The sequence below is a fragment of the Cucurbita maxima genome, unplaced genomic scaffold, assembly GCF_002738345.1.
Source record: "Cucurbita maxima cultivar Rimu unplaced genomic scaffold, Cmax_1.0 Cma_Scf00119, whole genome shotgun sequence".
In the NCBI taxonomy this organism is placed as follows: Eukaryota; Viridiplantae; Streptophyta; class Magnoliopsida; order Cucurbitales; family Cucurbitaceae; genus Cucurbita; species Cucurbita maxima.
In genome coordinates this window covers 161,468-185,467 of record NW_019272135.1, presented here as the reverse complement: position 1 = coordinate 185,467, position 24,000 = coordinate 161,468, and the positions used below count along the sequence as shown (strand labels likewise).

The window sequence follows — 24,000 nt, the reverse complement described above, 5'->3', positions numbered from 1 at the left end:
ACAACTTCCTTTTAAATAAAACCTTCCTTTTAATCGACCAATGTTAACCGCATGACTAGACAAGAATAAAATAAAACAACTTCCTTTTAAATAAAACAACTTCCTTTTAAATAAAACCTTCCTTTTAATCGACCAATGTTAACCGCATGACTAGACAAGAATAAAATAAAACAACTTCCTTTTAAATAAAACAACTTCCTTTTAAATAAAACCTTCCTTTTAATCGACCAATGTTAACCGCATGACTAGACAAGAATAAAATAAAACAACTTCCTTTTAAATCAAGAACGGCTAGTATAGACGTTACAAAACGTGATTATTCTTTCCTTGAAATCGCAAGGAAATCAAGAAGACGTTACAAAGATGAGGCGTTTCACAGATATAAAATGGGGAACTGATATCCAAACATTCCATTGTAGCAAGGAATAAGAGAAGAAACAAACATTCCATTGTAGCAAGGAATAAGAGAAGAAAAGAATGGCGGGACAAAGCTTGAGAAATCTCAAAATTGTGGTGTTCATCTTCCTAGCCCTTACTTCTGGTACTTGATCCTTCCTCCTTCTCCATGTTGATTTAGATTGACAGATAGTATTAAAAAGAAGGTTTTTGTTTGTATGAATAAGTTTGTGTTACTATTGCAGGATGGATGGTGGTGCAGACAGAGGGGCGGACATGCTATAAGCACAGCGATGCATTTATAGGACCGTGCATTGCAGCAACATGTGCTGAACTTTGCATTTCTTTTGAGAAGTGGGATGACGGATTTTGCTCGGGTGATAAATGCACTTGTACGAAGCAATGTGCTGAGTCCATGCTTTAATGGGTTTGTAATTCACCACAGTTGTTGCTATCTGAATGTAATAAGCGACTCCAATTCTACTGAATTGCACAACATGTTTACTAATCAAAGCTTCCTTCTTCCATTTTATAATTTTTATCTCAACTCGCAAGTTCAAATTGATAGAATCACAAGCTTCGTTAGTTGCGTAAATTGATGCAATCAGGTTCAAAGCTTCCTGATTCCTTAATCCTTCTTGGTTCTTCCATTCAACTATGCATTGTCATATTGATTAGGCATTTCTTAATCATTTAATTTTTTATTTTTTTAAAGAAATCATTTAATAATTTTTAGAAAAGAAAAAAAAAAACTGTTTACACTCATCTCATATTTGTTTCTTTCTCCCGATCTCTCTACAAATTGGGAACTCAACGGTTTTAAAATTTAATTCAATATATATATTTAATTTGTAATTATTTTTTTATTGTTTATTCTTAAACCCTCCTAATTATTTTTAACCGTTATTTTAAGAAATATATATTGAAACTAAGTTGTAAAACTTAATTAAATATTTGAAAATAAATAAATAGTTTTCTTTATGAATTAAATTTTAACAAATAAACACGTGAATCTAACCCAACCTAAAAATTTGATGGTTGTGTTCATGCATTTGGGGATACCCCTATCCCATCACAAGGGTAAGGATGCGTACATCCAATGGCAGGACAACGATCGTTATGGGATAAGGGTATCCCCTAGATGCATGAACACACATAATGCATGAGATCCCTCGTACTTCTACGTTTACCAATAATGATCATAACCCCCTGTCACGTTCCATACTTCATGTCATTCTCATTTTCAATTCACATTTCATACATATTCTTATCGGGGTTATGATTCCAGACAATTCATGTTGTTTACATTCACATATTCCATACAATCATGCCATAATCATTCACGAACCACATATCATCACATGCATAACATATCACATCAAACTAAGCAGCATACATGGCATACATTCACGTTCAATTAGAGAGTGACGCGTGTGTAGGGGTCTCGGGTAGAGGCGCGAGTTATCGGATCGCTCGCGGGTTTCGGGCCGTATGTGTGTGACGGGCCATTCGCGGGTGACGGGCCATGCGCGGGTTAGGCACTTTTAGAACATCAATTATAGTAAATAACTAGAATGTTCCAAATTTTGACACTCAAAATTCCAGTCAAATTTGTAAGGTTTATTTGGCTACCATGCAAGTTTGGTTAAACCAAATTTTGACACCTCAAAATTTCACTAACATGGATTTTTCAATTAAATGAAGTCAACATTTTGACTTTCTTCATTTTGATTCAACAATCAATTTGAATTATTAATTACAAATTAAAGTAATAATAAATGATTAATTAAACTATTTAATTAATATTTAATATTAATTCAAATGTCAATTCTAATTAATTCCGACACATATTTGATTAAGATATTTAAATCTTATTTAAATATCTCTGATTCTCTTTTTTTTGTTTAATTCGTAAATAAAACAAAAATGCGGTTAAATATATCATATATATGTAGCGCATTCTCCCTAATTTGAATTCGAACACTTCGAACTCACTCGTCACACTGTTCTATGGTTTAATCCGATATGAGCGAGCAGAGGGACCTAATGGACCTATAGAACATGGGCTCCAATGATCCAAGATTAACCGGTTAAACTCATTAACCTTGTTAACCAACATTCGTTAACTAATAAGACATTCCACTATAGCCTAATAGTTGCACTCCCCTCACTATAGATATATTTTTGTCCATTTGATATAACCATGATTAGTAAGTCGATCATTCACATGTTGTTCGTAACTAGAGCTGGGCTAATTTACCGTTTTACCCCTGAAGTTACTTCTTGTTTCTTATGTCTCGTTGATCCTCTAATGAACAACTGGTTTGTGGTCCAACCAGTAAACCAGATCCCTCTCAGGCCAATGAGAGGGTGGGGCCCCTTGTTCAAGACCTGGAGTCAGTACTTAAGGGAACTACATCTCTTCTATCCCTAAAAGTGAGTAGGAGTGAATTCCATCTTGCACCCCACGTCCCCAGTCATTTACCCAGTCTTACCCCTGAAATGGGAGGCCTATTGAGTCGGCGAACTTGAGCCACTCTCACCCATGCATATCTAAGGATAATTTCGAATAAACAGGAGTTCATGGTTAGCTCAGGATTAAGATCGAGTTACCTAGGTCATCGAATGAAAATAAAATCAGTCTCAACAGTAAACGACATTATAAAGTGAGAGTGACTTTTCTCATGGTCCGATCTTATGCAATACTCATTGCATAGGACGCCCCCACTCACATGTCTCCACATGTACAATTTAAGTGATCACATTGTTTATATCATATACAAAAGTGAGCCGCATCCATAGTGTCCTAAGAATAAGGTACTCAGCCTTATCCTTATACTATAGATCATTTTGACTATATATTTGAACTTGATCAACTCTTATGTCTCTACATATAGTTCACGTAATCATACTATAGCCAGAGTGTTCTTAGTTTATTGGATTTAGATTAATGATCATAAAGTTCACTTTATTCAATAACAATCTTTACTGAATAAACAACAATAATAACTTTATTGAAAATAGAATATGTTTTTGTTTACAAACCATGAGTTTTAGGACATAAAACCCAACAAACTCCCACTTGGACTAAAACTCTAATGGGGTTTTATAACATTGAGTAGAGAGAAAGACATAAATACAATAAACTAGGTCATCACATACTCATGCCTTTTCTCCCACTTGCCCTAAATTACATAACTCATAGTCCTAGACTCACTAGGTGCCATTCAAACACTTTAGCCGTGAGGGGTTTTGTAAATGGATCAGCAATGTTGTTCTCTGAAGCTATTTGTGTGACGATCACATCTCCTCGTTGCACAATCTCCTTTATGAGATGATATTTGCGCTCAATATGTTTTCCTCGCTTATGGCTTCTTAGTTCTTTTGAATTTGCAACTGCTCCATTGTTATCACAATAAAGAGTGATGGGAAGATGCATATCTGGAACGACTTCCAAATCAGTTAAGAACTTCCTAAGCAATACAAATTCTTTCGCTGCTTCACAAGCAGCAATATACTCAGCCTCCATGGTGGAATCATCAATGCAGCCTTATTGTATGCTTCTCCATATTATTGCTCCTTCATTCATAGTGAAGACAGATCCTGATGTCGATTTCCTCGAATTTACATCGGTTTAAAAATCTGAGTCAGTGTACGGTGCTAAGGATCAAATCCTTAGCACCGTACATTGGCATATAGTCCCTCGTTCTTCTAAGATACTTGAGGATATTCTTAACGACAGTCCAATGAGCACGTCCTGGATTGGATTGATATCTGCTGACAATTCCCACAGCATAGCATACGTCGTGTCGGGTACACAGCATGGCATACATCAGACTATCGACCGCTGATGCATAGGGAATGTGTCTCATATCCTCAACTTCTTGAGGTTTCTTAGAACTTTGTTCCTTCAACAAATGAACTTCATGCCTGAAAGGTAATAATTCTTTCTTGAAGTCTTGCATCTTATATCGAATCAATATTTTGTCGATGTACGATGCCTGAGACAATGCTAGTGATTTGTTCTTGCGATTCCGAACAATTTGGATTCCAAGAACAAACTGAGCCTCTCCCAAATCTTTCATTTGGAATTGTGTCGCTAGCCAATGCTTAATGTCAAATAGAAATCCCACATCATTTCCAATGAGTAAGATATTGTCAACGTACAACACCAGGAAAGCTACTGTACAGTTGACTATCCTTTTATAAACACAAGGTTCGTCAACATTCTGTTTAAAATCATAAGATTTGATTGCAGTATCAAACTTTATATTCCAGGATCGAGATGCTTGCTTCAACCCATAAATGGATCTTTTAAGCTTGCAAACCCTTTGCTCGTGATCCTGTTCAATGAACCCCTCTAGTTGAGCCATATAGATACTCTCTTCAAGATTTTCGTTTAGAAAGGCTGTCTTAACATCTATTTGTCAAATTTCATAATCATAAAATGTGGCAATAGACAAGAGTATTCTAATCGATTTAAGCATAGCAACAGGAGAGAAGGTTTCTTCATAGTCCACCCCCTCTCTTTGGGTATAACCCTTTGCTACTAGTTGAGCTTTAAAGGTTTGTACCTTACCGGGTTGGTCTCGTTTCCTCTTATAGATCCATTTGAAACCAATAGGTTTTACCCCATCTGGTTGATCTGCAAGTTCCAAAACTTAATTGAAGTACATTGACTCCATTTTAAGATTCATGGCTTTAATCCACTGATCTCTATCTTTATCATTCATTGCCTGTTTATAGGTCAATGGATCCTCAATGCCATCATCAGGTATGATGACTTGAGTTTCTGCCAAACCCAAGTAACGATCGGGTTGAGTTATAACCCTCCAACTACGTCAAGGCATTCTCAACTCTTGAGAAGGATGTGATTGACAAGAAGTGTCAGCTTCATCAACAACTCTTGTTGAAGAACCAGCTTGATCAACAACTCTTGTTGTTTTATCAGTAGCTTCTTTAGAAATCTCACTTAATATTAGTTTGCTGCGAGGTTGATGATTTCTTACGTGGTCTTCCTCTAAGAATGTAGCAATTGTTGATACAAACAATCTATTTTCTTGAAAGTCATAAAACAAACCACCTTTCGGCTCTTTGAGGTATCCTACGAATAGATATAATTTTGAACGACGTTCTAATTTCTTGCGGTTTTGCAACAACGCATGTGCTGGACATCCTCAAATTCTAAAGTGACGTAAACTACCTTATGCCCCAGGCATGTTCTGCCAACACACCACCTTCAAAACATGGGGCTGGCCCAAGGATGGCCCAATGGCGTCACCACAACGTCACACGCTCAACGAGGTTCATGTTGAACGCCCGAAGGCACTAAACTCCACCCCACCTTGCATGCTTTGTCGTCGTACCAACCATCAACCATCCTCAAGTCAGCCCAAGTTAAAAGGCCACATTCCATGCTCAACAAGTCTCATGTCGCACGCCCAAAGTCATTTGACACTGCCCCACCAAGCATGTTCTGCCACCACACAGCCTTCAAAACATAGGGCTAGCCCAAGGAAGGAAGGCATACCACAACAACGTCCCACACTCAACGAGGATCATGCCGCATGCTCGAAGGCACCTAGCTCCACCCCACTTTGCATGTTTCATCATCGTACCAGCAGCCATCCACAGTCCAAACACCAGAGATTCCCAGTTAGAAGGCAACATTGCAACATTCCGTGCTCAACGAGGCTCATGTCGCACGCCCAAAGGCACCCGATTCCAACCAGCCGAACATGTTCTGGCACCACACGCCTTCAAAACATAGGGCTGGCCCAAGGCTGGCCGAGCATCACCACAACGTCACACACTCAACGAGGTTCATGCTGCACGCCCAAAGGCACCCGACTCCACCCCACCTTGCATGTTTCATCATCGTACCAGCCATCAACCATCCTCAAGCCAGCCCAAGTTAGAAGGAAACATCGCAACATTCCATTCTCAACAAGGCTCATGTTGCACGCCCAAAGGCGCACCCGACACTACCTCACTGTGCAAGTTTCGCCACCGCACCACTGCCATCAACCGCCCTCGTTCGCCAACCACCACCCCCACACCCCAAGCATATGCCCACGTGCGGCACATAGTGCTTGGGGCATGGGGGTGGCGGAAGATATATGGGGTACCCCCGTGCCCAGCCAATGCAGATGAGTCACCCCCCTATATAGTACATTTTTTAGGCATTTTTGGTCTGCCAGGCCTAGATACGATTTTTCTGAGTCGTCATACGACCAAATATATCAAGTTTTAGAATGTTGTTTTCCATGAACTCGATTGATTCATGAATTGGACATTCTAATGGATCTATAAATCAAGTTTCATAATTTTTCAACAACCAAATTTTTTTAATGAATTTTTAAATATTAAATAATAAGAAATTAGAAAAAATAGCTAGAGTTGTCAAAAAAATCTGAAATTTCGTGGGAATCATGTTTTCATGTTTCTTAGCTCCTAGAAAAAAAATTACAACAAACCGATCACTCCACATGTACTTTCACATTTAATGGGTGATGGATGGGGCACAGGCGCGGGCGCGTGCACAGCAGAATGCGGAGGGGGCGCGCGGGAGAATGCTGGCGGGGCAGGGGGCATGCGCGCGCGGAAGCACGCTGGCGAGGTGGGGCGGGGGGCACGCGCGCGCTAGAGAACGAGGATGGGGCGGGGCGGGAGAGAGCACGCACGGGGGCAAGCAGGNTCAGTTATCCCTGTGGTAACCTTTCTGACACCTCTAGCTTCAAATTCCGAAGGTCTAAAGGATAGATAGGCCACTTTCACGGTTCGTGCGTACTGGAAATCAGAATCAAACGAGCTTTTACCCTTTTGCTCCACACGAGATTTCTGTTCTCGTTGAGCTCATCTTAGAACACCTGCGTTATCTTTTAACAGATGTGCCGCCCCAGCCAAACTCCCCACCTGACAATGTCTTCCGCCCAGATCGACCCACCGAGGTAGGCCTTGGGTCGAAAAGAGGGGCAGTACCCCGCTTCGGATTCACGGAATAAGTAAAATAACGTTAAAAGTAGTGGTATTTCACTTTTGCCTTTTGGCTCCCACTTATCCTACACCTCTCAAGTAATTTCACAAAGTCGGACTAGGGTCAAGCTCAATAGGGTCTTCTTTCCCCGCTGATTCATCCAAGCCCGTTCCCTTGGCTGTGGTTTCGCTGGATAGTAGACAGGGATAGTGGGAATCTCGTAAACCCATTCATGCGTGCCACTAATTAGATGACGAGACATTTGGCTACCTTAAGAGAGACATAGTTACTCCCGTCGTTTATCCGCGCTTTGTTGAATTTCTTCACTTTGACATTCAGAGCACTAGGCAAAAATCACATTAAGTTAGCATCCGCAGGGACCATCACAATGCTTTGTTTTAATTAAACAGTCGGATTCCCCTTGTCCGTACCAATTCTGAGTTGACTGTTCGACGCCCGGGGAAGGCCCCCGAAGGAGCCGTTCCCAGTCCATCCCCCGGCCGGCACGCAGCGACCCGCTCTCGCCGCGGGAGCAGCTCGAGCAGTCCACCAACAGCCGATGGGTTCGGGACTGGGTCCCCCGTGCCCAGCACTCAGAGCCAATCCTTTTCCCGAGGTTACGGATCCATTTTGTCGACATCCCTTGCCTACATTGTTCCATCGACCAGAGGTTGTTCACCATGGAGACCTGATGCGGTTATGAGTACGACTGGGCGTGGGAGGCACTCGGTCCTCTAGATTTTCAAGGGCCGCTAGGAGACACCACGCGACGTGCGATGCTCTTCCAGTCGCGGGACCCTACCTCCGGCTGAGCCATTTCCAGGGTGGGCAAGCTGTTAAATAGAAAAGATAACTCTTCCCGAGGCCCCCGCCTACGTCTCTGGACTCCCTAACGTTGTCGTCAGCCGCCACGTCCCGGTTTAGAAATTTTAACCCGATTCCCTTTCAAAGCTCGCGCTATTGCGCTATCAGACGAGCTTCCCCCGTCTCTTAGGATCGACTAACCCGTGTGCAAGTGTCGTTCACATGGAACCTTTCCCCTCTTTGGCCTTCAAAGTTCTCATTTGAATATTTGCTACTACCACCAAGATCTGCACCGATGGTCGCTCCGCCCGGGCTCACGCCCAAGGTTTTGCAGTGACCACCACGCCCTCCTACTCATCGGGGCCTAGCACTTGCCCCGACGGCCGGGTATAGGTCACGCGCTTCAGCACCATCTATTTTCGGGGCTAGTTGATTCGGCAGGTGAGTTGTTACACACTACTTAGCGGATTTTGACTTCCATGACCACCGTCCTGCTGTCTTAATCGACCAACACCCTTTGTGGGATCTAGGTTAGCGCGTAGTTAGGCATTGTAACCCAGCTTCCGGTTCATCCCGCATCGCCAGTTCTGCTTACCAAAAATGGCCCACTTGGAGCTCTCGATTCTGTTGCATGGCTCAACAAAGCAGTCATGCCATCCTACCTATTTAAAGTTTGAGAATAGGTCGAGGGCGTTGCGCCCCCGATGCCTCTAATCATTGGCTTTACCCGATAGAACTCGCACGCGGGCTCAAGCTATCCTGAGGGAAACTTCGGAGGGAACCAGCTACTAGACGGTTCGATTAGTCTTTCGCCCCTATACCCAAGTCAGACAAACGATTTGCACGTCAGTATCACTGCGGGCCTCCACCAGAGTTTCCTCTAGCTTCGCCCCGCTCAGGCATAATTCACCATCTTTCGGGTCTCGACAGGCATGCTCACACTCGAACCCTTCTCAAAAGATCAAGGTCGGTTGGTGGTGCAACCCACAAAGGGATCCGACCAGTCAGCTTCCTTGTGCCTTACGGGTTTACTCGCCCGTTAACTCGCACACATGTCAGACTCCTTGGTTCGTGTTTCAAGACGGGTCGAATGGGGAGCCCACAGGCCGATGCCAGGAGCACGCAGATGCCGAAGCACGCCAAAAGGCGCATGCTGCCAGCCACGATCGGGACGACGACGTCTCCACAAGCGTAACAAAGGCCTGGGCTTTGGCCGCCATCTCATTCCGCATCGGTCCATGCCCCAATTCGATTGGCGGACTGGCTTATCACCTTTCCACATCCGAGTGGGGCACATCACCGGCCCCCATCCGCTTCCCTCCCGACAATTTCAAGCACTATTTGACTCTCTTTTCAAAGTCCTTTTCATCTTTCCCTCGCGGTACTTGTTTGCTATCGGTCTCTCGCCCATATTTAGCCTTGAACAGAATTTACCTCCCAATTGGGACTGCATTCCCAAACAATCCGACTCGTTGACAGCGCCTAGAGGTGTGACAGGGTCCGAGCATAACGGGGCTCTCACCCTCTCTGGCGCCCCCTTCCAGGGGACTTGTGTCCGGTCCATCGCTGAGGACGCTTCTCCAGACTATAATTCGAACGTCGAGGGCGCCCGATTCTCAAGCTGGGCTCTTCCCACTTCGCTCGCCGTTACTAAGGGAATCCTTATAAGTTTCTTTTCCTCTGCATATTAATATGTTTAAACTCAGCGAGTAGTCCCGCCTGACCTGGGGTCTCGTCGAGAGCATCGTCTTTGGGGACAATGTTCAAAGGGTCAACATAAGATTCCTCCCTCCCTCCCTCACTCACAAAAAGGAGGCACCCAAGCTGTGATCTAGACATGATACCGAGGTTGAATCAACCACCGTAGTGTCACGACAACAGATGCCGAGGACTCAATTTTAAGCCATTCGTGCGACGGTGCACACGGGAGGCCAACATGTGCCCCTGCCAATGCAACAAACCTAAGTGGTTGTTGTATGTGGGGGACGCGATGCGTGACGCCCAGGCAGACGTGCCCACGGCCAGAAGGCTCCGGGCGCAACTTGCGTTCAAAGACTCGGTGGTTCACGAGATCCTGCAATTCACACAAAGTATCGCATTTCACTACGTTCTTCATCGATGAGAGAGCCGAGATATCCATTGTCGAGAGTCGTTGTGAATAATACGACAAGAATGCTTTGCCCCCCTCACACCAAGATCGGGGCAAGGGGAAAGCTTATACGTTTGAGATCCTTGGCGCGACTTGCGCCAGTTTTTGCTTGGGCATCAGAGGGTGCATGAATGCTCCCCCCGACACAAAAAGTTTGTAAACACGTTCATGGGTCGTTTGATGTTTAGGCATCGACAATGATCCTTCCGCAGGTTTACCTACGGAAACCTTGTTACGACTTCTCCTTCCTCTAAATGATAAGCTTCAGTGGACTTCTCGCGACGTCGCAGGTAGCGAACCGCCCATGTCGCCACGATCTGAACACTTCATCGGACCATTCAATCGGTAGGAGTGACGGACGGTGTGTACAAAGGGCAGGGACATAGTCAAGTCGAGCTAATGACTCGCGCTTACTAGGAATTCCTCGTTAAAGACCAAAAATTGCAATGATCTATCCTTTAAGTTTCAGCCTTGCGACCATACTCCCCCCGGAACCCAAAGACTTTGATTTCTCATAAGGTGCTGGCGGAGTCCTTAAAGCAACATCTGCCAATCCCTGGTCGACATCGTTTATGATTGAGACTAGGACGGTATCTGATCGTCTTCGAGCCCCTAACTTTCGTTCTTGATTAATGAAAACATCCTTGGCAAATGCTTTCGCAGTTGTTCGTCTTTCATAAATTCAAGAATTTCACCTCTGACTATGAAATACGAATGCCCTGACTGTCCCTGTTAATCATTACTCCGATCCCGAAGTCCAACAGAATAGGATCGAAATCCTATGATGTTATCCCATGCTAATGTATACAAAGCGTAGGCTTGCTTTGAGCACTCTAATTTCTACAAAGTAACAGCGCTGGAGGCACGACCCGACCAGTTAAGGCCAGGAGCGCATCGCCGACAGAAGGGATGAGCAAATCGGTGCTCACCATAGGCGGACCGATTGACCCAACCCAAGGTCCAACTACGATCGACCCAGACTTGCGATTGCAACCCAAAAACCCGTGCCTTGAATCGACGACCTGCGTCTCGGCCTGACTTCGGCTAGCACACGCAGCTGCTCCTGGTTGCACCACGTGTAAGCATCTGGCACAAAACTCTCTTCGGCTCCGACAATAGCTTCTCGACTCCGGCAGATTATTTGGCTCGTAAAACCTATTTCCTACCTGTTCGACACTTTCATCGAGTCTAGTGACAATGGTGTATCTTGATCGAAGGCAGTTAGAGAATTTAATGAGGTGGAAGGCTGAGGCACAACTTGACGAACTACAGTGCAAGAGCTGTATGAGAGAGAGATAAAGGGACGGTGGTAGGGCCGAGCAACGCCGAGCAATAAGTAACTAACCCCAACTTGCTCTTAGATTTCAAATGGTTTGACATGAAATGAGCTACTCTTTCTACCAAACCTCAAAACACCTCTTCTTTTATCTACTTTGTGTTGTTTATATCATTCTCCTAATCTTTTGGATAGCGTTAATCGTAACTTGTACTAACAGAATGCTTAATAATTTGCGTTTTACTACCTCATCTTAGTAAGCAAAGATTCTGCACCTTTTTTGCCATGTCGATGATTGCCTGATAGCTATTATTATATGAGCATTCCATGAACGGCAAGTTGGAGGTCCAATTACCAAGAAAATCCAACATACAAACGCTTTGCATATCTTCTAAGATCTTGTTCAAACATTTTGTTTGGTCATCCATCTATGAGTAAAAGGTTGTGCTAAACTTTTGTACACCTTAAAACTTAAAACTTCGCAAAAGATGGACATGAAACGAGGATCTCATTCCAATACAATAGAAATAGAATCTGATGTCTCACATTGGCTGGGGAGGAGAAAAAAACAACATTTATAAGGGTGTGGAAACCTTCCCTAGCAGACGCGTTTTAAAGTCTTGAGAGGAAGCCCAAAAGAAAAAGCCCAAAGAGGACAAAATCTGCTAGCAGTAGATCTAGACTGTTACATAGAAATCCATATAATCTAACAACTTAACTTCTACAACTTATCTAAAGGTTGTCTTTTCGATTCATTTACATACTTAAATCATAAGATTAACCATTCAAGGCCTTTAGTCATTACGTTGTACCTGTAGGTTCTAAACTCAATCCAAACTTCTTGAAATCTTAGTGTGCATTGAAGCTAAGTTGAGGCATACACAAAGTTCGAGAGAACGATGCGATACAATTATCGAAGACAAGCTTGAAGAGAGCCATGTAGGACCTCGAGCCAAAACCTCAGAAGTTAGGATCTTAAAATCCTAGTGTGCATTGAAGCTAAGTTGAGGCATACACAAAGTTCGAGAGAACGATGCGACATAATTATCGAAGACAAGCTTGAAGAGATCCATGTAGGACCTCGAGCCAAAACCTCAGAAGTTAGGATCTTGAAATCCTAGTGTACATTGAAGCTAAGTTGAGGCATACACAAAGTTCCAGAGAACGATGCGACACAATTATCGAAGACAAGCTTGAAGAGATCCATGTAGGACCTAGAGCCAAAACCTCAAAAGTTAGGATCTTGAAATCTTAGTGTGCATTGAAGCTAAGTTGAGGCATACACAAAGTTCGAGAGAACGATGCGATACAAATATCGAAGACAAGCTTGAAGAGAGCCATGTAGGACCTCGAGCCAAAACCTCAGAAGTTAGGATCATAAAATCCTAGTGTGCATTGAAGCTAAGTTGAGGCATACACAAAATTCGAGAGAACGATGCGACACAATTATCGAAGACAAGCTTGAAGAGAGCCATGTAGGACCTCGAGCCAAAACCTCAGAAGTTAAGGATCTTGAAATCTTAGTGTGCATTGAAGCTAAGTTGAGGCATGCACAAAGTTCGAGAGAACGATGCGACAGAATTATCGAAGACAAGCTTGAAGAGAGCCATGTAGGACCTCGAGCCAAAACCTCAGAAGTTAGGATTTCAATATGAGTTTCGACATGCCGCTTGGGAATTAAGCAACTTGATATACAAAATATAATTTACTCCATTTTATACCGGTTGTTCATTGCTATATAAAATAATTTTCTTTTTTTTTTTGCTCAACAATGTTTTTTTTAATATAACTTAATCACTGCGAAATTAAAATATCTTATGCTTAATGGACTCACTATACAACAAGTAACTGAAGCAGCCACAAGCACTGGCAATTAGGTGGTCTTACTAGTAAGTAGACATCATGTCATCACATATAACGAACGTGGAAATTAGGTGGTCTTACTTTTGTCCCGAGCATGAAAAAAGTGATAAAAAAATAGAACAACGAGACCCTATAAAAAATTTCAATTTTCAAATAAATATAATTCGCTTTCGCACTTTACCATAATTTTAATGTCAACAATAATAGAATCCAAATCTCAAACAACCAAACAAAAATAATCACGAGGAACCATAAACTCGAGATAGAGAGTCAACCCTTTCAAATGGTTAGGTTGGAATATAAACTAAAAATCAAATTAAAAAAAACGGAAATAAAATATTGTTATAGTAAGATATATTAGATCGCTAAATAATCGATTAAAGAACGAAAAAGACGTTTATGCAGTTATGCAGATTTACCTATGGAAACAGATTTACGTGAAGAGAGATGTCGTCTGTAGAAGCAGATTTACGTGATGAGATGTCGTCTATAGAAGCCGATTTACATGAAGAGAGATGTTGTCAGTTTTTTAAGTAAGGTTTATATTAGATCGCCAAATAATCGATTAAAGAAAGAAAATGGCTTGTACGCAGTTACGCAGATTTACTCGTAGAAAAGAATCGATTAAAAATTGGCCAAGAATATAAGTGGACAAAATTATGGAGAGAACAAAAATGACTTCACATCATGTAGAAGAAGACTAATGTGAAGAGAGATGTCTTCAGTTTGTTACCGTAAAATACCGCCAAAGAATTGATTAAAGAACGAAAGTGGCCTGTACACAATTACTCAGATTTACATGTAGAAACAGATTTATGTGAAGAAAGATATCATAGGAGCAAATCAGGTAAGTCGCCTTACTATCGACATGGTTAGATTTGATGTTGTGTCAATACGTTCCCCGTGGTTTTGCACGTGCCATATATTTGATATATGTGAATTGTTTATGAAACGATATGACTATTATATGATATGCATACGTTACGGTATGTGAATGGTTAGAAATGGGAATAAAACATTATTTATAAAAATGTGGAAAACTTGGACGGTTACATTACCCAATATACAATAGCTCAACGTAGCACTTTATTGGTACAGATAGTAACTCTTTTTTTAGTTATCTTATCTTTATAATTTCTCTCATTTAAACCGTGTCTCGTTTCATTCATATACCTCCTCTTTATTCGGGTGTAACAAAAATATTTTCCAGAAACAAATTTAAGAATTTATATATGAATGCTGGATTACCACAAAGTCATTTCTTATCAATTAAAATTAGAATATTCTTAAATTTTTATATTTTAAATACTAATAATAATAAAGTCCCCTATGGAATAAGATAAAGTTGAGAAAGAACCAACCATCTTATGAATCAACGGTGGACATTTGTTTTTCCATCTTATGATTCTTATAAATAAATATTATCAAGAAAAAGATATGTTTGAATTATCTGTGAATCAATATGCTTATATTATGTTTATGTTATGCTATAATATGATAATATTTATGGTGTGATGTGTTCAATGATATGTTTGATATATGATACGAGAAGGATGCACTAAATGTAATGTAACGATAGAAGTAAGATGTATTCACGAAACATTAAGGTTAGGTTACGCCTCGAAGTGCTATGGATATGAGAGATTGATAAAAGAATATGGTTAGGATATGGGTAGAAAGAACTCCCTAGGAATCTATGACCTTCTAGAACAACTTACGCTAAGATGGGTTCATATGATTACAAATGAAAGTTACAACTTATGCCCCAAGAAATTATGAACCTTAGAAACTTACAAGATTGAGGATCAAGAACAACACCACACAAGCTTTACAACTACCCAAGTAAGAAGAATGCTAGGTACCACTCAAGGACGAGGGACCAAGGTCTCCAAACTAAAAAACACAAGAATGCTAGGTAATACTCTAACCATGCCCAAAGTGACCTATGACCTTGCATCAAGCGGTGCTTTCTAAGGCCCAAGAATTCCTCTTCTAGGTGGGATGACCTGCACCATGTTTCCTTTGCAGGATGTCATGTTTGGCCTCAAATTTCCTTCACCTAGAAGAGAAGTTATGGGTACCAAAAAGATTTGCAGGATGACATATTTAAGTATGCACCGAGCTAGTGACCTTTATGGTCTACCATGAAGAGTAGTCTAGAGCCACGAAGGAACAAGAAGCGAGTAAGTTACCTTAGCCAAGAATCAATAACCTCTTAAGACCTCCCACGGTTCAACATTCTCATGACTTAGACTATGCTAATCAACAACTGAATTTCACACCACCAATTAAACGGTAATCTTTAACCATCACAAAAACCATAATCAAACAGTATAAAACTTAAGCTTTCCAGTTCAAGATTTTATAAACCGGGCTATACTACATGCTAATCGTTGCGTTTATCATCTTAAATTTCTCGCATATGAAAAGAGGTATAACAATAGTACACCTAAATTCCTACCTTTTATACAGATTATGAAAGATAATTAATACTAAGAAAGTTATGCTCATGCTTTAAATTTGTATTTAAGAAATAAGTTACTTTTAATAATAGTATAATTTACGTCCATCGACCAATGTTAACCGCATGACTAGACAAGAATAAAATAAAACAACTTCCTTTTAAATCAAGAATGGCCAGTATAGACGTTACAAAACGTGATTATTCTTTCCTTGAAATCGCAAGGAAATCAAGAAGACGTTACAAAGATGAGGCATTTCACAGATATAAAATGAGAACTGATATCCAAACATTCCATTGTAGCAAGGAATAAGAGAAGAAACAAACATTCCATTGTAGCAAGGAATAAGAGAAGAAACAAACATTCCATTGTAGCAAGGAATAAGAGAAGAAAAGAATGGCGGGACAAAGCTTGAGAAATCTCAAAATTGTGGTGTTCATCTTCCTAGCCCTTACTTCTGGTACTTGATCCTTCCTCCTTCTCCATGTTGATTTAGATTGACAGATAGTATTAAAAAGAAGGTTTTTGTTTGTATGAATAAGTTTGTGTTACTATTGCAGGATGGATGGTGGTGCAGACAGAGGGGCGGACATGCTATAAGCACAGCGATGCATTTATAGGACCGTGCATTGCAGCAACATGTGCTGAACTTTGCATTTCTTTTGAGAAGTGGGATGACGGATTTTGCTCGGGTGATAAATGCACTTGTACGAAGCAATGTGCTGAGTCCATGCTTTAATGGGTTTGTAATTCACCACAGTTGTTGCTATCTGAATGTAATAAGCGACTCCAATTCTACTGAATTGCACAACATGTTTACTAATCAAAGCTTCCTTCTTCCATTTTATAATTTTTATCTCAACTCGCAAGTTCAAATTGATAGAATCACAAGCTTCGTTAGTTGCGTAAATTGATGCAATCAGGTTCAAAGCTTCCTGATTCCTTATTCCTTCTTGGTTCTTCCATTCAACTATGCATTGTCATATTGATTAGGCATTTCTTAATCATTTAATTTTTTATTTTTTTAAAGAAATCATTTAATAATTTTTAGAAAAGAAAAAAAAAAACTATTTACACTCATCTCATATTTGTTTCTTTCACCCGATCTCTCTACGAATTGGGAACTCAACCGTTTTAAAATTTAATTCAATATATATATTTAATTTGTAATTATTTTTTTATTGTTTATTCTTAAACCCTCCTAATTATTTTTAACCGTTATTTTAAGAAATATATATTGAAACTAAGTTGTAAAACTTAATTAAATATTTGAAAATAAATAAATAGTTTTCTTTATGAATTAAATTTTAACAAATAAACACAAGAATCTAACCCAACCTAAAAATTTGATGGTTGTGTTCATGCATTTGGGGGATACCCCTATCCCATCACAAGGGTAAGGATGCGTACATCCAATGGCAGGACAACGATCGTTATGGGATAAGGGTATCCCCCTAGATGCATGAACACACATAATGCATGAGGTCCCTCCTACTTCTACGTTTATCATTAATGATCATAACCCCCTGTCACGTTCCATACTTCATGTCATTCTCATTTTCAATTCACATGTCATACATATTCCTATCGGGGTTATGATTCCAGACAATTCATGCTATTTACATTCACATATTTCATACAATCATGCCATAATCATTCACGAACCACATATCATCACATGCATAACATATCACATCAAACTAAGCAGCATACATGGCATACATTCACGTTCAATTAGAGAGCGACGCGTGTGCAGGGGTCTCGGGTCGAGGTGCGAGTTATCGGATCGCTCGCGGGTCACGGGCCGTATGCGTGTGACGGGCCATTCGCGGGTGACGGGCCATACGCGGGTTAGGCACTTTTAGAACATCAATTATAGAAATAACTAGAATGTTCATAAGTATTAAAACTTAATGAGTTTGAATACTAACCTTTTGTAGTTTAAATTTCTTTTTCCTCACGAACCGGTTTCGAACCACCACTAGTGTTTTCTCCACTATCCTTCGGTCTTAGAACGGGATTGTGGAATCTGGAGAGTGACTAAACTTTGGAGGGATTTTGTATATATGAAGAGAGTGTTTGTGAGAGGTTTTTCTCAAGGTTTTTCACCAACAAGAAGAAGTTTCATGTATTATGATCACTCTATTTATAGAGTCATGTTTGCATGTTCATGCAAATTTGAGATCACAAAATTTTGACCCTCAAAATTCCACTCAAATGTTTGGGATTATGTGGCAAGCATGCATGCTTGAGTTAACCAAATTTTGACACTTAAAATTCCACTCAAATTTGTGGGGTTTATTTCGCAAGCATGCAAGTTTGGTTAAACCAAATTTTGACACCTCAAAATTCCACTAACATGGATTTTTCAATTAAAGGAAGTCAACATTTTGACTTTCTTCATTTTGATTCAACAATCAATTTGAATTATTAATTACAAATTAAAGTAATATTAAATGATTAATTAAACTATTTAATTAATATTTAATATTAATTCAAATGTCAATCCCAATTAATTCCGACACATATTTGATTAAGATATTTAAATCTTATTTAAATATCTCTGATTCTCTATTTTTGTTTAATTCGTAAATAAAACAAAAATGCGGTTAAATATATCATATATATGTAGCGCATTCTCCTTAATTTGAATTCGAACACTTCGAACTCACTCGTCACACTGTTCTATAGTTTAGTCCGATATGAGCTAGCAGAGGGACCTAATGGACCTATAGATCATGGGCTCCAATGATCCAAGATTAACCGGTTAAACTCATTAACCTTGTTAACCAACATTTGTTAACTACTAAGACATTCCACTATAGCCTAGTAGTTGCACTCCCCTCACTATAGATATATTTCTGTCCATTTGATATAACCATGATTAGTAAGTCGATCCTTCACATGTTGTTCGTAACTAGAGCTGGGCTAATTTACCGTTTTACCCCTGAAGTTACTTCTTGTTTCTTATGTCTCACTGATCCTCTAATGAACAACTGGTTTGTGGTCCAACCAGTAAACAGGATCCCTCTTAGGCCAATGAGAGGGTGGGGCCCCTTGTTCAAGACCTGGAGTCAGTACTTAAGGGAACTACCTCTCTTCTATCCCTAAAAGTGGGTAGGAGTGAATTCCATCTTGCACCCCACGTCCCCAGTCATTTACCCAGTCTTACCCCTGAAATGGGAGGCCTATTGAGTCGGCGAACTTGAGCCACTCTCACCCATGCAAATCTAAGGATAATTTCGAATAAACAGGTGTTCATGGTTAGCTCAGGATTAAGATCGAGTTACCTAGGTCATCGAATGAAAAGAAAATCAGTCTCAATAGTAAACGACATTATAAAGTGAGAGTGATTTTTCTCATGGTCCGATCTTATGCAATACTCATTGCATAGGACGCCCCCACTCACATGTCTCCACATGTACAATTTAAGTGATCACATTGTTTATATCATATACAAAAGTGAGCCGCATCCATAGTGTCCCCAGAATAAGGTACTCAGCCTTATCCTTATACTATAGATCATTTTGACTATATACTTGAACTTGATCAACTCTTATGTCTCTACATATAGTTCATGTAATCATACTATAGCCAGAGTGTTCTTAGTTTATTGGATTTAGTTTAGTGATCATAAAGTTCACTTTATTCAATAACAATCTTTACTGAATAAACAACAATAATAACTTTATTGAAAATAGAATATGTTTTTGTTTACAAACCATGAGTTTTAGGACATAAAACCCAACAAACTCCCACTTGGACTAAAACTCTAGTGGGGTTTTATAACATTGAGCAGAGAGAAAGACATAAATACAATAAACTAGGTCATCACATACTCATGCATTTTCTCCCACTTGCCCTAGATTACATAACTCGTAGTCCTAGACTCACTAGGTGCCATTCAAACACTTTAGCCGTGAGGGGTTTTGTAAATGGATCAGCAATGTTGTTCTCCGAAGCTATTTGTGTGACGATCACATCTCCTCGTTGCACAATCTCCCTTATGAGATGATATTTGCGCTCAATATGTTTTCCTCACTTATGGCTTCTTGGTTCTTTTGAATTTGCAACTGCTCCACTGTTATCACAATAAAGAGTGACGAGAAGAAGCATATCTATAACGATTTCCAAATCAGTTAAGAACTTTCTAAGCCATACAAATTCTTTCGCTGCTTCACAAGCAGCAACATACTCAGCCTCCATGGTGAAATCAGCAATGCAACCTTGTTGTATGCTTCTCCATATTATTGCTCCTCCGTTCAGAGTGAAGACAGACCCTGATGTTGATTTCCTCGAATTTACATCGATTTGAAAATTTGAGTCAGTGTACGGTGCTAAGATCAGATCCTTAGCACCGTACATTAGCATATAGTCCCTCATTCTCCTAAGATACTTGAGGATATTCTTAACGACAGTCCAATGAGCACGTCTCGGATTGGATTGATATCTGCTGACAATTCCCATAGCATAGCATACGTCGGGTTGGGTACACAGCATGGCATACATAACACTACCAACTGCTGATGCATAAGGAATGTGTCTCATATTCTCAACTTCTTGAGGTTTCTTAGGACTTTGTTCCTTCAACAAATGAACTTCATGCCTGAAAGATAATAATTCTTTCTTGAAGTTCTACATCTTATATCGAATCAATATTTTGTCGATGTACGATGCCTGAGACAATGCTAATGATTTGTTCTTAAGATTCTGAACAATTTGGATTCCAAGAACAAACCAAGCCTCTCCCAAATCTTTCATTTGGAATTGTGTAGCTAGCCAATGCTTAATGTCAGATAGAAATCCCACATCATTTCCAATGAGTAAGATATTGTCAACGTAAAACACCAGGAAAGCTACTGTAGAGTTGACTATTCTTTTATAAACACAAGGTTCGTCAACATTCTGTTTAAAACCATAAGATTTGATCGCAGTATCAAACTTTATATTCCAGGATCGAGATGCTTGCTTCAACCCATAAATGGATCTTTTAAGCTTGTAAACCCTTTGCTCGTGATCCTGTTCAATGAACCCCTCTAGTTGAGCCATATAGATACTCTCTTCAAGATTTCCGTTTAGAAAGGCTGTCTTAACATCTATTTGTCAAATTTTATAATCATAAAATGTGGCAATAGACAAGAGTATTCTAATCGATTTAAGCATAGCAACAGGAGAGAAGGTTTCTTCATAGTCCACCCCCTCTCTTTGGGTATAACCCTTTGCTACTAGTTGAGCTTTAAAGGTCTGTACCTTACCGGTTTGGTCTCGTTTCCTCTTATAGATCCATTTGCAACCAATAAGTTTTACCCCATCTGGTTGATCTGCAAGTTCCAAAACTGAATTGAAGTACATTGACTCCATTTTAAGATTCATGGCTTTAATCCACTGATCTCTATCTTTATCATTCATTGCCTGTTTATAGGTCAATGGATCCTCAATGCCATCATCAGGTATGATGACTTGAGTTTCTGCCAAACCCAAGTAACGATCGGGTTGAGTTATAACCCTCCCACTACGTCAAGGCATTCTCAACTCTTGAGAAGGATGTGATTGACTAGAAGTGTCAGCTTCATCAACAACTCTTGTTGAAGGACCAGCTTGATCAACAACTCTTGTTGTTTTATCAGTAGCTTCTTTAGAAATCTCACTTAATACTAGTTTGCTGCGAGGTTGATGATTTCTTACGTGGTCTTCCTCTAAGAATGTAGCAATTGTTGATACAAACACTCTATTTTCTTGAAGGTCATAAAACAAACCACCTTTCGTCTCTTTGAGGTATCCTACGAATAGATATAATTTTGAACGACGTTCTAATTTCTTGGGGTTTTGCAACAACGCATGTGCTGGACATCCTCAAATTCTGAAGTGACGTAAACTACCTTATGCCCCGGGCATGTTCTGCCAACACACCACCTTCAAAACATGGGGCTGGCCCAAGGATGGCCCAATGGCGTCACCACAACGTCACACGCTCAACAAGGTTCATGTTGGACGCCCGAAGGCACCCAACTCCACCCCACCTTGCATGCTTTGTCGTCGTACCAACCATCAACCATCCTCAAGTCAGCCCAAGTTAAAAGGCCACATTCCATGCTCAACAAGTCTCATGTCGCACGCCCAAAGTCATTTGACACTGCCCCACCAAGCATGTTCTGCCACCACACAGCCTTCAAAACATAGGGCTAGCCCAAGGAAGGGAGGTATACCACAACAACGTCCCACACTCAACGAGGATCATGCCGCACGCTCGAAGGCACCCAGCTCTACCCCACTTTGCATGTTTGATCATCGTACCAGCAGCCATCCACAGTCCAAACACCAGAGATTCCCAGTTAGAAGGCAACATTGCAACATTCCGTGCTCAACGAGGCTCAAGTCGCACGCCCAAAGGCACCCGATTCCAACAGCCGAACATGTTCTGGCACCACACGCCTTCAAAACATAGGGCTGGCCCAAGGCTGGCCGAGCATCACCACAACGTCACACACTCAACGAGGTTCATGCTGCACGCCCAAAGGCACCCGACTCCACCCCACCTTGCATGTTTCATCATCGTACCAGCCATCAACCATCCTCAAGCCAGCCCAAGTTAGAAGGCAACATCGCAACATTCCATTCTCAACAAGGCTCATGTTGCACGCCCAAAGGCGCACCCGACACTACCTCACTGTGCAAGTTTCGCCATCGCACCACTGCCATCAACCGCCCTCGTTCGCCAACCACCACCCCCACACCCCAAGCATATGCCCACGTGCGGCACATAGTGCTTGGGGCATGGGGGTGGCGGAAGATATAGGGGGTACCCCTGTGCCCAGCCAATGCAGATTAGTCACCCCCCTATATAGTACATTTTGAGGCATTTTTGGTCTGCCAGGCCTAGATACGATTTTTCTGAGTCGTCATACGGCCAAATATATCCAGTTTTAGAATGTTGTTTTCCATGAACTCGATTGATTCATGAATTGGACATTCTAATGGATCTATAAATCAAGTTTCATAATTTTTCAACCAACTAATTTTTTTAATGAATTTTTAAATATTAAATAATAAGAAATTAGAAAAATAGCTCGAGTTGTCAAAAAAATCTGAAATTTTGTGGGAATCATTTTTTCATGTTTCTTAGCTCCTAGAAAAAAAATTACAACAAACCGATCACTCCACATGTACTTTGACAATTAATGGGTGATGGATGGGGCACGGGCGCGGGTGCGTGCACAGCAGAATGCGGACGGGGCTGGGACGGGGCGCGCGGGAGAATGCTGGCGGGGCAGGGGGCATGCGCGCGCGGAAGCACGCTGGCGAGGCGGGGCGGGGCGGGAGAGAGCACGCGCGGGGGCAAGCGGGCGGGGCGCACGCGAGGGGAAGGGAGGGGCTGGCGAACGCGCGGGCACGTTTCGACACTGCCCCACCGTGCGCGTTCCGCCACCGCACCACCGCCGTCAACCGCCCTCGACCTCCGACCACCACCTCGACGACCCAAGCATATGCCCATGTGCGGCGCATAGTGCTTGGGGCGTGGGGGTGGCAGAAGATATAGGGAGTACCCCCGTGCCCAGCCCATGCAGACTAGTTTCCCCCTTATATAGTACATTTTGAGGCATTTTTGGTCTGCCAGGCTTAGATACGAATTTTCTGAGCCATCATACGGTCAAATATCTCAAGTTTTAGATTGTTTTTTTTCATGAACTCGATTGATTCATTAATGGGACATTCTAATGGATCTATAAATCAAGTTTCATAATTTTTCAACCAACCAGTTTTTTTTTTTAATGAATTTTTAAATATTAAATAATAGGAAATTAGAAAAAATAGCTAGAGTTGTCAAAAAAATATGTAATTTTGTGGGAATCATTCTTTCATGTTGCTTAGATCCCAATAAAAAAATTACAAAAAAACGACCACTCCACATGTACTTTCACAATTAATGGGTGATGGTTGTAAAAACAAGGTCATGGTGGATGTCTTGGTCAATGTACTTGCTCTAGTATCAAAACTCTTCATTTTATTGTGAAAAGTGAATGACTTTTTTTAATGAGAAGTTAATGTTCATCAAACCCAATTCCCGTGAAAAGTG

The 24,000-nt window shown here is 41.0% G+C and overlaps 3 protein-coding genes and 2 non-coding genes across 8 annotated transcripts in view; 3 read left to right on the top strand and 2 right to left on the bottom strand.

The window, feature by feature from the left end:
• Positions 1-24,000, top strand: part of LOC111473392 (defensin-like protein 5) — a 47,064-nt gene that overhangs the window by 1,693 nt on the left and 21,371 nt on the right. The gene's annotated exons all lie outside the window — the stretch shown is intronic.
• Positions 408-937, top strand: LOC111473395 (defensin-like protein 5). Its single transcript, XM_023118927.1, has 2 exons — positions 408-541; positions 642-937. The coding sequence occupies exons 1-2, from the start codon at positions 478-480 to the stop codon at positions 818-820; spliced, it is 243 nt and encodes an 80-aa protein (XP_022974695.1). The 5' UTR covers positions 408-477; the 3' UTR covers positions 821-937.
• Positions 6,672-9,909, bottom strand: LOC111473435. The gene has a single exon (XR_002715699.1). It is a non-coding gene; the product is annotated as a Eukaryotic 28S ribosomal RNA (ribosomal RNA).
• Positions 10,172-10,327, bottom strand: LOC111473422. The gene has a single exon (XR_002715689.1). It is a non-coding gene; the product is annotated as a 5.8S ribosomal RNA (ribosomal RNA).
• Positions 16,229-16,782, top strand: LOC111473394 (defensin-like protein 5). The gene is made up of 2 exons (XM_023118926.1): positions 16,229-16,386; positions 16,487-16,782. Exons 1-2 carry the CDS (start codon positions 16,323-16,325, stop codon positions 16,663-16,665), a joined length of 243 nt encoding a protein of 80 aa, XP_022974694.1. The 5' UTR covers positions 16,229-16,322; the 3' UTR covers positions 16,666-16,782.